Genomic DNA, 15720 nt, shown 5'->3' with positions numbered 1-15720 from the left:
CGAGGGAGAAATATGTCATTTTCTCATGTGTTGTACACTGTTCTTTTTCTATGGATGTGGTTTTGTCAAGAGTTCAAACTTGAAAATTAAATAATTTAGGTGCTTTTAAGTATATTATATGCATAAATTGAAATACAATACATATACATGTACCTAGGTATTTAATATGCTTAAAATTATATACGTTATTTATTTAAAATTCTAATTAACATTTATTTTTGAACAGTTTTTAAAGATAATTCCTAGTAAGTTTTGCTTCAACACATTTTTTACAATATTAATTATGTTTGTATTGTGCATGTTACCATGGAAACGGCGATCACATATGGAAAACCGTGAGAAAAATATTTCTCACTGCAATGGCCGACTTTTCTAATTGCATGAGAAATTTTTCGTTTTGAATGTATGTAAGTAGTGAGAGAAGTTGCACATTGTAGAGCATCCATAGAAAAAACGCATTATATTCCACTGAAGTTACGGTATGTTTCTTTAAATTTACATTAATTGAAATCTTACAATCTTATTTATAGGAATATATAATAAAATATATCTAGTGGCTGTAATTCCAGTGTACTCAGCTTCACCATTCTAAAAAGGAACACACTTACGGCTTCAACATTTCGTGTTCGTATCATGTGACGTCACGTGCTATGACGTGACGCTTCTAAGTGTTTAAATCGTAAAATTTATTGTAAAAATGGATAAAACAGAATCAAAAGTCATGGTAATTCTCATAGAAGACGAAGTCCCGCAAGAGGAGCCCATCACAAATTATTCGCAATCCTTTTTTTTAAATTTTATGAGATTTTCGTAGGTCCGATAAACAAAATTTAAGAGTAACTGAATTAGTGAGAATAGCAGCCCAAATTTGAAGACAGATGAGCAAAAAGACTATTTTTTATTCCTTTTTGTAAATTTTAAAATAATTTAGTGTTCTTTTATAATCAAAATTTAACCCTCACGCACAAGTTGTACATACAACTTCAGTGAGGAACTGAGTTTATTTTATATGTACAATTTATTTGCTACAAAGCAAATTCTCCATTATTATTATTATTATCTGCTCTGCAATAGGGCTTTTCATTCACAGTCATTTGTTTCCAGCTTCTGTCATGTGTCAAATAATATTAATATATCTACGTCATACGTTATTGGTATATCGTCCAAAGATGTATGACGTAGATATACTAATATTATGTGACACATGACAGAAGCTCGAAACAAATGACAATCATCGTTGAAAAGCCCTATACCGACCAGCGCGTACTCACATTAAGCTTACATTATAAGTCACGGTCTGCGTCAAATCTCACATAAATATCACATAAAATATTAAGTTATATGCCAAATTTATTTACAAACAATAACCTGTCACCTAGTATAGACCATTCCAACATGCTTTCAAGATTCTTTCATTCTGTCGATATGGCGGCTAAGAGGGAAACATAAATTTATTCTATCAGTTCTTAACGCGTTTTAGATCATTTTAGTTGCATTTATTTTTAATTTTGCTTTTGTACAAGGATTAATTTTAGTCCAGAGCGCATCTGTTTTGAGATGGACGTTGAGAGGTGACTCAAATTTTTTTGCAGAAATTGCTTGAAAATAAATCAAATAATAATATTTGAGTTATCCTACCTCTCAAAAAGGTCTGGAACATTGTTTAAATAATCAAAATGGCAAAAAATGAAGGAAAAATTCGATTTTATTCTTGGTTTTTTGATTATAACTTTAAAAGTATTCATTTCCAAAAAAAGTTGTGTTAACATAAAAGTTGCGCAATTAAATTTCCTACAATATAGAATTGGTTAAAAATTTTAAAAATTGTCACCCTAATTGCAAAATAGCAATAATTGCGAAAAAAACATACAAAATCAAGTATTGGCATTTTACGTTTTTCAACCATTTGTGCTACACTTAGGACCTTCATATTTCACCCAGAAAAATTTTATGATACAGTAAAACAATACTGCAAATTTCATTAAGATCGGTTCAACACATTTTACAAAATAAATTTCGCAATCCAGCTTTCGGAAAAAAAACTTATTTTTTCAAAATGTTACAGGACCGAAAATAAGCAGATAGCAAGTTGAAATTTTTTTTGCTTATAAAAGTGTACTGTACCTTTCATTTGCAATTTGCAAAATTAAAATCGATTAATTACCACGGCGTCAGGAAACTTTTTAAATAAACATTAATTTTTGGTGCTACGCGCAGGACAGCGATGTTCGATTCACACAAGTTGATTGCTACCAAAATTTCTTCCAATCTTTATCTAATATATTATTTTCTTACTCTATATTTTGTTGTATTTTAATATTTTAACTCCACAAAAATCAAACTAATTTTATTATTGTTTGTGAAATACTTTTTAAACAATTGCATATATTTAAAAATAATAAACTTTTATTCTCTAAATTAAAATATATGAACAAAGAAAGTTTTTTTTATTAAAAGTGTTATTTCAAAGGATAGAGTATATGTTTTTATTTTGCAATAAACAAATTTATTTATTTACATCGAAATGTAATAAAAATTAAAATGTATCAATCATTATCAAAGGTCTTTGGAATTACCAATCAGAGCAAACTATCCGCTGTCCTGCGCGTAGCACCAATAATTAATGTTTATTTAAAAAAGTTCCTGACGCCGTGGTGTTAACCAATTTTAATTGTGCAAAATTGCATATGAAAGGCACAGTACATTTCTATAAGCAAAAAAAAATTTAACTTGCTATCTGCTTTATTTTCAGTCCTGTAAAATTTTGAAAAAATGAATTTTTTTTGCGAAAGCTGGATTGCGAAATTTATTTTGCAAAATCTATTGAACCGATCTTAACGAAATTTACCGTATTATTTTACAGTATCATAAAGTTTTTCTGGGTGAAATATGAAGGTCCTAAGTGTAGCATAAATGGTTTAAAAACGTAAAATGCGAATACTTGTTTTTGTATGGTTTTTTCGGAATTATTGCTATTTTTTTTAAATATTTAACCAATTATACCAATTAAATATTTAACCAATATATTGTAGGAAATTTATATACGCAACTTTTATGTCAGTACAACTTTTCTCGGAAATGAATACTTTTAAAGTTATAATCAAAAAACGAAGAAAAAAATCGAATTTTTCCTTAATTTTTTGACATTTTGATTATTCAAACAATGTTCCGGACCTTTTTGAGAGGGAGGATAACTCAAATATTATTATTTGATTTATTTTCAAGCAATTTCTGCAAAAAAAATTGAGTCACCTCTCAACGTCCAAATGTACTAATATTTTTACAGATGCGCCCTGGCCTATTTAACATTTTTACTGGCATAAGCGATAATATACTTCATTTCTGTTGAAATAATCGTGATAAAGTTCGGTTTTATTGGTTACTATCAGTGCTACATTTTAGGCAGAAAACCAACTGAACTAAATAAGTTATGATCTGAGGGACAAAAAATTGGTTAAATTTAATAACAAAGCTATAAAATTTCCTATAATAATGCTAAATACCTAACTAGGATACCTACAACAACATCTGTATTGTCTGCCAACGACTTTCGAAAATAATCACTTATCTTCGTTTATTCAATATTTAAACTTTTGAGACACACTCTAGACAGGACTAGATACAAATGTGATTGTACATCGGAATTGTATTCTAGATTTATGTTTTGTGAACATTTTGTTTTCTGGATGTCCCTGATATTTTTAGAAACAAATAATATAGGTGAAACACATATTAAAGAGTCAAACTCTCTAGTTTTTCTATTATTAAAGATATCACAGAAATTAAAAAATAAAACGTTAACAAAATACGATGCTACGAAAAAATATTAAGTTGCCTAGCTTTTCCTCCCCTACAGGTTGTATCAAGCTTGTATTTCAGTTAAAACACATGTTAGCCTAGAAAACTGTCTATTTTTTTTGTTTCCAACGGTATCAGAGACATCCAAAATAACTTGTTCAAAAGACATAAGACTACAATACGATTTGGATATAAACTCACATTTTTACCTCGTCATCCCTAAAATGTGTCTCAAATTTAACATAAAAAAACATTTCTTTTCTTTCACCCGGTATAAGTACAAAATAGAAGATTTAGTAAACTTTTGCACAACTGTAAATACTAAAGAAAAATCTAAAATAATAAACAAATCTGTTCACGAAAAAATCAACTATGAAAATAAGCATAATTTTCTATATCCCTCTAAGTTATGCCTCGCAGTATATTGCAATGTTTTATACTGATTTATAGCTTCATAACCTTGTCTCATGTCATTTTTTGCTACACGTTGATCTTTATTCATAAAACAAAATATTTAAAGATTTTAATTAAAAATCAGCATCCATATACAACAGATATAAAATAATTGGCATAAAATTTAAAATTTTCCTGCAACAGAATATTGCAATCGGTATAACAATGACCTCCGGCCATGCACTTATTAAAGTTTATGTTTTTTCATCAAGCGGTCCATTACAGTACTTGCTTTTTGGACCGACAGTTTTTGTTAGTATCATGATGAGTTCCGCAAATAAACGGAAACCAGATGTTTGTATTACAAATTGTTGCAAATTACGGCAGAATGAGTCCTGCATATCGCAGAATTTATGAATTATTAAAAATGAATATCTAGAGTATAGTATAGTTCGGGATAAAAATAACACGAATTTTTTGTAAATTTTAATTATAACAGGACATTTTTTTATAATCATTAATTTATTTTATTTAGATTAAATTCCTCTACAACTAAGGCCATTAACATGGTGCAGTTGTTTGGACAATCACATTATAGTGTAATGTGTATTACGTGTATTGAGTAAATATCTTGTTACTTACTGAAGTCGACTTCATTTTCTTTAGAAATAGATTGCGGATTGTACCCGAACGTTTGCGGTTCTTCCGATTCCATAAGGAAATTGTAATGAAAGGGTTTAATTACATTGCATAAAAAGGAATTTGGAAGAATTGGTATCATTTATTGCTATAGTTATTTTACAGCTATCGAAAACACCTTCGAATAAAGTATCGTCTACACTCCTATTGGAGTGATTGCGCCCCCTTTGGGCTTTTCTGATTCATTTGTCTGCATCAGTCCGCACTAATATTTTTTTTACAATTGGTTGTGTGACTTGGCGCCTTCTACATTATTTCTCCATTTCTTATTGTTTTGGCTTATGGCTATCCATTACCTAACTCCTATCTTCTTAAGGACCGCAGTTATCTGGTTCTGTTATCTCGCTTTTGGTGTTCCTCATGGTCTGCTGGATATTGGTTTCCATTTGATGTTTTCTTGATAAATACTTCAAGATTTCTCCTTTCTATATATCCCATTAATCTGAATCTTTGTGCATAGATAACTCTGACGATGTCCTCTCCTATAAAAGGTTTTCCTACTTCGTAGTTCATCAGTTTTCTTAATTCATTATTACCTAACTTTAGTAAATCTGCTATTTTATGAATGATTTTTCCCTCCAGAATCCTCAATATTTTTTCATATTTCTGTGCGAGGTGTATTATTTTAGCAGCGTACGGACTTATAACTGGTCTAACTGGTCTAAATACTTCTCGGTGGACTTATATTTTCGTTTCGATGTATTTTAAGAGTCTTTGCATGATTAATTCAGTCAATATTTTACAGCAGCCCTTTAACAATGTTCCACTTCTATAGTTGTTGCATTCTGTGGTGTCAGGTTTCACCTTTCTTTATTATAGGGAATATGCACCCTATTTTCTATTCTCTGAGCCTTGTTTCTTCTTTTTAAATCCTTATTAAGGATTAATATAAAGATTTTGGAACTAAGATTATGCAATAATGAAGGCAGTTGAAAATTTTACGGTGAGTTGCCTATTGCTGCTATCTCCGCTATTGTAGATGCGTATTATACCAACTCCTAGATAAAGACACGATTATTAGTACATTATTTCACGGTTTTTGCTGAAAATTTTAAATAACTGTTTGGACTGACATTCAATTTGGCATATGCATAGCTAACATGTCAAAGAAAAAAGTAATATGGTGCCGATGTGTGCTTTTGCCCTGGGGGTGAGTTTCACCACATCTCGGAAGTGAAAAAATATATGTCCAAGATAAGTCCCGAAATGGATAAACTGACTAATTTTAAGCAACTTTTGTTCTATAGAGTTTTTTCACCAAATCAATACTTTTCGAGTTATTTTCAAGTGAATATGTTCATTTTTCAACAAAATTACCATGTTTTTAGACGGTTTTCGCAAATAACTCAAAACGTAAGCATTTTGTCGAAAAAAATATTTTTACCAAAACTATAGCCTATAAAAAAGTGAAAAAAAAACGGTGTATATATTAGGTCTCTATACCGAGCAAAACCAGAGTTATAGCTAATGAGAAATAGGTTCATATTCGAAAAATTCCAAATAGAATAATTCAATGTGAAATATCCAAATAATGAAACATTCTTGGGGTAAACACATTACAACTTTTTCAAAGTGTTTAAAAACAGCTTTATTTCTGTTTTTATAAAAAAATTTCTAGTATCAAATCTAAGCAAGTTACGCTCAAAATAAAGTTAGTCCCTTTGGTTTTGGCAAAAAAAATCAGGAAGATCACCCCCAAATTAGCAACTTAAAGGAAATTAATCGTTATCGCTTCACAAGTTGCTTTGCTTATGTTGTGTTTATACAAGGTGTCCCAAAAGTAGCGGAACGGTCGAATATTTCGCGAACTAAACATCGGATCGAAAAACCGAAAAATACGTCTTCAAACATTTTCAAAAATCTATCCAATGACACCAAACACTAACCCCACTATACCCCCTGGAGGTGGGGTAGGGGGTAACTTTAAAATCTCAAATAGAAACCCCTAGTTTTTCTTGCAGATTTGGATTTGCTACGTAAAAGTAAGCAACTTTTATTCAAGACATTTTTTTTGAACTGTGGATAGATGGCGCTATAATTGAGAAAAACGATTTATCCTGATATCATAGGTAAATTATAGAAACGGTCTAATATCTCGAGAAATACACTTCCAAATGAGAAACCAAAAAAAAGGTTTTTAATAATTTTCGAAATCCTATCGAATAACACCAAACAAGACCCTCCAACTTACCCCCTGGAGGTGGGGTGGGGGGTAACTTTAAAATCTTAAATAGCAACCCCCACTTTTTATTACAGATTCGGATTTATCATGAAAAATTAAGCAACATTTATTCGAAACATTTTTTAGAATTTTTGGTAGATGGCGCTTTAATTGGAAAAATACGATTTATTAGCGCCATCTATTGGCAATTTTAAAAAATGTTGCGAATAAATTTGCTTAATTTTTCAGGACAAATTCGAATCTGCAATAAAAAGTGGAGGTTGCTATTTAATATTTTAAAGTTACCCACCCACCCCACATCCAGGGGGTAAGTTGGAGGGTCTTGTTTGGTGTTATTCGATAGGATTTCGAAAATTATTAAAAACGTTTTTTTTGGTATCTCATTTGGAAGTGTATTTCTCGAGATATTAGACCGTTTCTATAATTTACCTATGATATCAGGATAAATCGTTTTTCTCAATTATAGCGCCATCTATCCACAGTTCGAAAAAATGTCTTGAATAAAAGTTGCTTACTTTTACGTAGCAAATCCAAATCTGCTTGAAAAACTAGGGGTTTCTATTTGAGATTCTAAAGTTACCCCCCACCCCACCTCCAGGGGGTGTAGTGGGGGTTGGTGTTTGGTGTCATTGGATAGTTTTTTGAAAATGATTGAATACGTATTTTTCAGTTTTTCGATCCGATGTTTATTTTGCGAAATATTCGACCGTTCCACTTCTTTTGGGACACCCTATGTTATCCTGTAAGTAAGTTTCACCGATTCAATGTGCTTATTTTTGAAAAAAATTGGATTTAAAGTAAAATTTTAAAAATTTTAATTTTGAAAAAAATCCTTTTTTCCAAAATAACTTAAAACATTGTTAGAGTTACAAAAAATCTTATACAATAAAAAAAGTCGGCTTTACTTTTCTGAATATTGTGTTTTTTTTTAATTTTTTGTAAGACAAAAGTTGGTTAAGATTCGGTGTTTCTAAATTTACATACACTCGTGATAAGTGACTCGTTCAAGCCCTTTTAACTGCAGTTCTTTCAAAAATAAGGACTTTGAACCGTTGAAACTTACAGATCATAATATGATCAATACATACGCGAGTAAAAAACTTGTGAAGTGGTAATAATTAAGTTCATTTGAAATGCTAATTAGGGGGTGATTTTCCCGATTTCTTACCAAAAAAAGGGACGAAATGTTATTTTGAGCGTAATTTGTTTACTTTTTATGCTAAAAAACTTTTTTAAAAAACAAAAATAAGCATTTTTTTAATAGTTCAAAAAAGCTAAAATGAGTTTTCCCCAAAAAAGTGCTTCGCTTTTTGGTTATGGCACGTTAAAGTATTCGGTTTGGAATTTGACGGATATGAACCTATTTTTCATTAGCGATAACTCTGCTTCTACTAGGTATAGTGACCTAATATATACACCATATTTTTCACTTTTTTACGTGCTATAGTTTTAATGAGAATTTTTTTTCGACCAAATACTTACTTTTTGAGTTATTTGCGAATAACCGTCTGAAAACGTGGTTACTTTGTAGAAAAATGAACATATTCACTCGCAAATAACTCGAAAAGTATTAACTTGGTGAAAAAACTATATAGAACAAAAGTTTCTTAGATTTAATCATTTTATACACTTCCGGACTTATTTCGAACATATCGTCACTTGAATGCAGAACTATCCTAACTCAAAAAAAATTTTTTTTTCGTTTATTCCTTATAAAGGTAATACATATCGTATATTTTCATGCAGAACAATCTTAAGTTCATAACTTTAAATTTACTAATAGAAATTCTATATAGAACATCATAATCCTAACTAGCAAATCATTATTTTATCAATGCAGAATAATCCTAAGTAAATACAAATACAGTTAGGATTGTTCTGCATTTTCAATAACAATGCGCGCCAACATTATTTTTGTTATCTTCTATTTACATAGGATAATTCAACGGCTATCGGTTAGTCATTTCCATCGTCTTGTTGGATATTCACGTTTGTTCTTTTGCCAAATAGAGTTGCAGTGAGTGTGAATTTTAACAACAATAATGAAACGAGGTAAGTTTTAATAATAAATATGCTTTATTAGTAGTTTTTTATCTATTAAGTGAATCTAATTTTTATCTAATAAGTGAATTAATAAAACTGTGAATCTTGTTTTTAAGATGCTTTTGGTAGAAAGTAGGTACGCATTAAAGGGCTGTGTTTTTATTCTGCCACGTGCTATAAATTGTATATAACTATTAGGCACGTGTTGAATTTCACAATATTTTATGATATATTTGAGAAAATATCGCAGAATTACTAACCACACATACATATTTCGTTATTAAATAATATATAATTCTTTATATTGAACAATGCGTTGCTACAGACGGCAGTTTGGGGATACATTATTATTGGGACAAAAATTGTAAATTTGAACAAGTGAAATAAGGTTTAACGTACGTCCTGGTTTCTGAGTATTTTAATTTGTATCAATTAATTTTAAATGTCTGCAATTAATATGTTCTTGTTATGCTGACTGTAAGCTCATTGTAAATTTGTTGCAGGTGCGTTAATGGTAAAAATGGCCATGTCTATGAATCCAACACAACATGAGAATTCTGGAGAATCAAGTAATGATACGGCAGGTAGTCCCATATCTATAGCTACGGTAGAAAGCCCTTCCACATTGTATACTAACCAGCAGTACTACGGAGATCTAGGTGAATTAAGATGTCTACACTCTCCCGTACACCAAGAACAACAGTATTGCCAGCTCGAGACACCGATAGAACAGCAGTTTTCCCAACATTATAATCAATATTACGACTTACCAATACCTACCTCCATAAGCCTACTAGTACCTGAAGCAGAGCAGTATCGCCAATCTCCGAATAATTGTTTGGGTTATTGTTCACCTCTAGATAACGTCATAGATCTTCAAACATCCATCGAACAACCACGGTTGCAGCAACGTGATGAAGCTAAAGATTCCCATAATCCTACACCTAGCGTTGTAAATTTTGCAACACGTGTCCTTCAAGAGCAGGTCCTTCAGCACCAAGATGATATTACGCGTCCATCCACATCTACCGGTAAGCTTTTACCGACCATCTCACATCAAACTGATGAAAATAGTGACCCATATGCTACAGATGGAAGCTCAGATGTTGATTTTAATCCAAATGATTTTGATTTAGACCAGCAGGATGCCCTAGTGTCTGAGGAAAAAATACCAGATATCACCAAGTCTCGTAAGCGAAAAAGAAACCCAGATAATTGGAGGAGAAATAGAATAAAGAAATTACGAAACTCCGGCAAGGCCTATGTAAATTGGAAGTCTAAACAGGTTTCAGAAAGGATTATGAAACCGCCATGTCCCACAACATGCAGACTTAAATGTCAAACGAAATTTCAGGAAAAACATCGCGTCCAGATTTTTCAAGATTTTTGGAAATTGGGAGATATTAATTATCAGAGAGAATTTGTTTTGCGGAACTTAACTGTGAAGCCTACAAAACACCCCAGAAAAAAGAAGGATGCAGTTGAGCTTCCAGAAGGTGATACTTGTGAAAGTCGTAGAAAGCTGTCGTATTTTTATACTTTTCCACAAGAGAATTGTCCAGTCAACACAATCAAGGTATGTCAAACATTTTTCTTAAATACCCTGGGAATAAGTCATCAAATCGTCAAAACAGTAGTTAAAAAAACTCATCATTCAAATTCAATATCGCCACAAGCAGATTTACGAGGTAAAGTACAATGTAATTCTCGATTGCCAAAACATTTTAAGGATTCAGTACGACATCATATTAAGTCATTTGCTTTGATTGAAAGCCATTATTGCAGAAAAAATAGCACTAAAAAATATTTGCCACCTGACCTCAATATCAGCAAAATGTACCGTTTATATAAAACATATTGCAGTGATAACAATATAAATACCATAGCTTCTTATGCTATATATAGAGAGGTATTTAACAATGAATTTAATTTGGGTTTTTTCATTCCCAAAAAAGACCAGTGCGATTTTTGCAACAAATTGTCTAATTCTTCTCCGTCAGAAAAGGAAGAACTTCGTTCTGCAATGGAAGCTCATCTTAAAAACAAGGACTTATCTAGAGCAAATAAAGAACTAGATAAAGAGAGGGCTAAAACTGATAATTCGTTTTGCATGGCTATATACGACTTACAAAAAACATTGTTATGTCCTAAAGCTGAAGTATCTCTCCTCTACTATAGACGTAAGCTTGCATGTTACAATCTGACTGTGTACGATGCTGCTAACAAACAGGGATACTGCTACATGTGGCCAGAATCGCTAGCATGTAGGGGTGCTTGTGAAATCGGTAGTTGCATATTAAGTTTCATTGACGAAATGGTACGAAATGGAATTAAGGAATTCAGTTTCTATAGTGACAACTGCACTGGACAAAATCGCAATCGATTTATATATTGTCTGTACATGTATTGTGCCGCCAAATATGGTGTTAAAATTACTCACAGTTTTCTAGAAAAGGGACATACACAAAATGAGTGCGACTCCGTACATGGGGTTATCGAAAGAGCTGCAAAAAAAATCCCTATATTTAGTCCACAGCAGTGGTACACATTAGCAAGGACTGCGTGTAAAGTGCGACCTTATAAAATTAAAGAAATGGCTCAGGCGGACTTTTACGATTTAAAGGACCTGTTAGCCAAAACTACAAAAAATTGGGATAAAACTGAACTTGGTTGCAAAGTCATATTTAATAATTTGAAAGTTATTATGGTTGACCCAAAATGCCCAAACCAACTTAACGTTAAATATAGTTTTGAAGAAGATTTTATAAAAATTAATACTCTGGAATTGAAAAGGAGCCACCAAAAGTTAGACTCATTAGAGACCTATCAACTTAGAATGTTAAGAAGCTCACCAGTTCCAATTCCTGCCGCGAAATATAAAGACTTATTATTTTTGTGTGAAAACAAGGTTATACCTACGGAATACCATAACTTTTTCACTAATCTTCAAGCTAGTAACATTCCCGAACAGGAAACTGACGAAGATTAATTTAATATGTTAGTTTAATAATTTGACCATTTCATAGTATTCTTTGGTATTTTGATTTTGAGTTGTAAATCTTTAATAAAAATTAAAAAGTTTTAAATTTTACCGATTTTGTTTTTATTTGTATCCTATGTTAATCTTAAATTTATTCTAAGCTTGAAATGTATTAATGCAGAAGTAGCTTATGTACCAAACATCGCACTTACAATAGTTCTGCAGTAGAATTTATAAGTCAGTAGTATCCTAAGTCACACTTTTTATAAAAAAATTATCATTAATCCGTCTCATTCCTAATAACACATTTAAAAGGTTCCTAATATACTATACTGAGATAATTTCACCATTTAACCAAATACTGTTTAAATTATGACACATTGAAACATTAAAATCGCTCTCCTGTAAAATATCTTAAATGTGAGTTAAGCTAGTTCTGCATTCAGGTGACGATATATTTTTCACCCCCAAAAGGGGACGAAACTCACCGCTAGGGCAAAAGCACACATCGGCACAATATCACTTTTTTTCTTTGAATTGTTAACTAGGTGTTTGCCAAATTTCATGTCAATCCAAGCGGTTTTTTAAAATTTAGAGGTTTTACAATATTTTACCTTTAAAGAACGTACTATATAGAGGACTTGAGATTTGGGTCTATAAAGAAGTATATTATATTAGAAGTATATAAAATACTATATTGAAAGAGGTTATAAAAATATAAGCAAATAATTATTATTATTATTTTTTTTTCTTCCTTATTGGATTTGGATTACTTGATCCATTCAGCCACGATAGATAATAAATTACTGTTTGCTACAATATTCCAAATATAATACATTGCATTAAATAATACATTAGGTACATGTGCGCACATATAATACTTATGCACGCACATACATACATACATATGTAGAAGTGGAAACATTTAATTGACCAGTAGGTATACTCCTCATTCATGGCCCTAACCAACTTAAATTAATTTACAAATAATTAAATCGACAAAAAAAAACTACATGCTAATACTAAATACTAATACTAAATGCTAATAAATATATGTTTTTTTTTTTACACAGCGATAAGGCTTCAACCCGGATCAACCCCGCGGAGGTTTACACCCTCTTTGTGTTTTTATTTATTTATTTTTTTTTTCTCTTTTTTATTTTTTTTTATAATTTATTATACTTTTTTTATTTATTTATTTATTTTTTTTTATAATAAGATTTAATTTTTTTTATACATTTTTTTTGTATACATATTTTTTTGTATAATTTTTTTTTTTTTTAATTTTTTCAATATAAACTTTTATAAAATTCTATTCTTATTACCTCCCTGCAAAATCTATTTAATGAACTTTCACAGGGAGACAATATTACATAATAAGGATAAACATAAAAAAAAACAATAATTATTGCTAAACACATTCAACCGGACTCATTCAGTGCAAGTTAAATTTTTCTCTTAGTCCTTTTTAAAAACTCCCAGATGATTTGTTTAATTTTAGAATTTCTACGAGACAAATATAAAAGAGAAGCATTATTTTGTGGGAAAGGTATTTCTTCTTGAACCAGATTGTTCATCAAAAACTTAATTGCAACATCATTATGTTTGCATCCAAACAACCAATGATTAATATCGTCAACATATTCATTGCAATCGCAAAGATCTGATTCGGATAGGTTAAATCTATAGAGGTATGACTTGACAGTGGCATGATTAAAGAGACATCTAATAAACATGGCATATATATTTCTATTGGGATAACTTCTGATAGCAAAAGGCTCAGTAGGTAAACTAGGATGAATTTTGGTGTAGAGATTGTTGCTTCGATTGCAGAAAGCGTGCCACTCAATATCCCAATTTTGTTTCAAACTTTTCTTGCGAGTAGCTGTTAGATCGCTTCTATCTAGCCAAGTTATTTCCGATCCTTTTAAGATTGCCTCTTTAGCAAAAAAATCTGCTTTTATGTTACCGGAAATACCAATATGTCCTTTTACCCAGACGAAAGTTACAGAAGTCTGTTTTTCCAGTAGCTTTAGTTGGTTTTCTAAAATTTTGACGACAAGGCTATTTTTATATAAATGTTTACGTGTGTTTTCTAGAGCTAATAACGAAGATCTTGAATCTGACATAATTACAACTTGCTTGTTAGAAATTTTTTTGTTGACAGCCCATTCTAGAGCTTGATAAATCGCGAACATTTCTGCAGAGTATATGGAACATTGTTTATCTAACTTGAACATCAAGGATTCTTGGTGATCCGGAATATATACAGCACATCCAACTCCCAATCTTGATTTTGAACCATCCGTGAAAATCCTGCATGGATTATCAAGCTTGGCTATATGTTGCTGAAAGTCAACTGGATTCTCACTGTCAAAATTTGGGAACCAAACATTAACATTGGCATAAGATATATTAAAACTCGATTTAAAGAAAGTTAATTCACCTGGACTGTTTAGGTGCTGAGAAACGTTTTAATTATTATGTTTTAATATTAAATAATTATTATGTTTGTTATTTTTTCCGTCAAGCTGAGCCAACCCTGAGTAGTAAAGTTGATAGTGTCGCATAGTTTATGCCGTCGTGAGAAGTGTATGCATGAAACAATTTATTTTCTTTGTCATAAGGGACAGAAGCGGGTTAACATTATGTCTCGGAGGAATTTCTGGATGAGAGAACGTAAAACGGCGTGATAATTATTGTTCCTGTATGGGGAGTAGATAAATGTCAGTAATTTTTCATAAAGGCCAATTTTCACCAGCGAGCGTTAGAAAGAAATGTTTATAAAAGTTATATTGCAGGTGGTGTTAATAGCCGACTTTTTGAATAATTTATGAATTAAAAATATTTTTACTAAATCCACCTACGTGCTAACAATTTGCGATTTACTTGACCAAGGTAATTTAAAAAATAATGTTTTTACAGAATTTTAATACTTAAGCTAATAACCATCAACAATTTAAATTACCGTGCAATATTGTTTATATATAATAACCCTATAGTACTGAGCCTGTAGCTGCTTTCTGGAACGTTTTGATTTATACTCCAAAAATCGGTTTCAAAAATGATTGTTTTAAAAATATGATCTGCTGATTAATATACATACATACAGGGTGAGTTTTTAGTGCGGGATCGGTCGATAATTCCATTACGGTATAGAATATCGAAAAAAGTTATTTAGAAAAAATGTAGGTAATCATTTTCTCCACGCTTGGAAAATATGTCCATTTCTACAGGGTGATCAATATCAGCGTGGTATATCAAACATATAAATTTTTAAATGGGACACCCTATATATTTTTTCATATTTCTATTCCCCTCGTAATTATTGTTCATATAATATAGGGTTTTGCATTACTATACAGAGTATTTAACAAGTTATGACCATTTTTATTTCGAAATCTCTATGAGATTAACACCCTGTATATAAAGAAGTAATTCATAGACAATAATTTGTTTTATGTAGTAAGATAAACAATATACTGTAGTTTTTAAATTAAGTCCAATTAAAATCATTGACGAATGTTTGTATACAGGGTGAACTACAAAACCAAATTACGATTTTCTCTATTTTTTTAAATGGATCACCCTATATTTTATTTTTCAAAAATATTGTATTTATTAT

The 15720-nt window shown here is 31.0% G+C and overlaps 2 protein-coding genes across 2 annotated transcripts in view; one reads left to right on the top strand and one right to left on the bottom strand.

Moving 5' to 3' along the window:
• LOC114339971 (uncharacterized) overlaps positions 1-15720 on the bottom strand; it is a 1137809-nt gene that overhangs the window by 322363 nt on the left and 799726 nt on the right. The window lies entirely within an intron of this gene.
• On the top strand, positions 8769-12206 carry LOC126885056 (uncharacterized). Its single transcript, XM_050651486.1, has 2 exons — positions 8769-9124; positions 9619-12206. Exons 1-2 carry the CDS (start codon positions 9115-9117, stop codon positions 12102-12104), a joined length of 2496 nt encoding a protein of 831 aa, XP_050507443.1. The 5' UTR covers positions 8769-9114; the 3' UTR covers positions 12105-12206.

Source organism: Diabrotica virgifera, chromosome 5 (genome assembly GCF_917563875.1).
Source record: "Diabrotica virgifera virgifera chromosome 5, PGI_DIABVI_V3a".
Classification (NCBI taxonomy): Eukaryota; Metazoa; Arthropoda; class Insecta; order Coleoptera; family Chrysomelidae; genus Diabrotica; species Diabrotica virgifera.
Note: the sequence above shows the minus strand (reverse complement) of the source record. Positions and strands in the feature narration are given on the sequence as shown.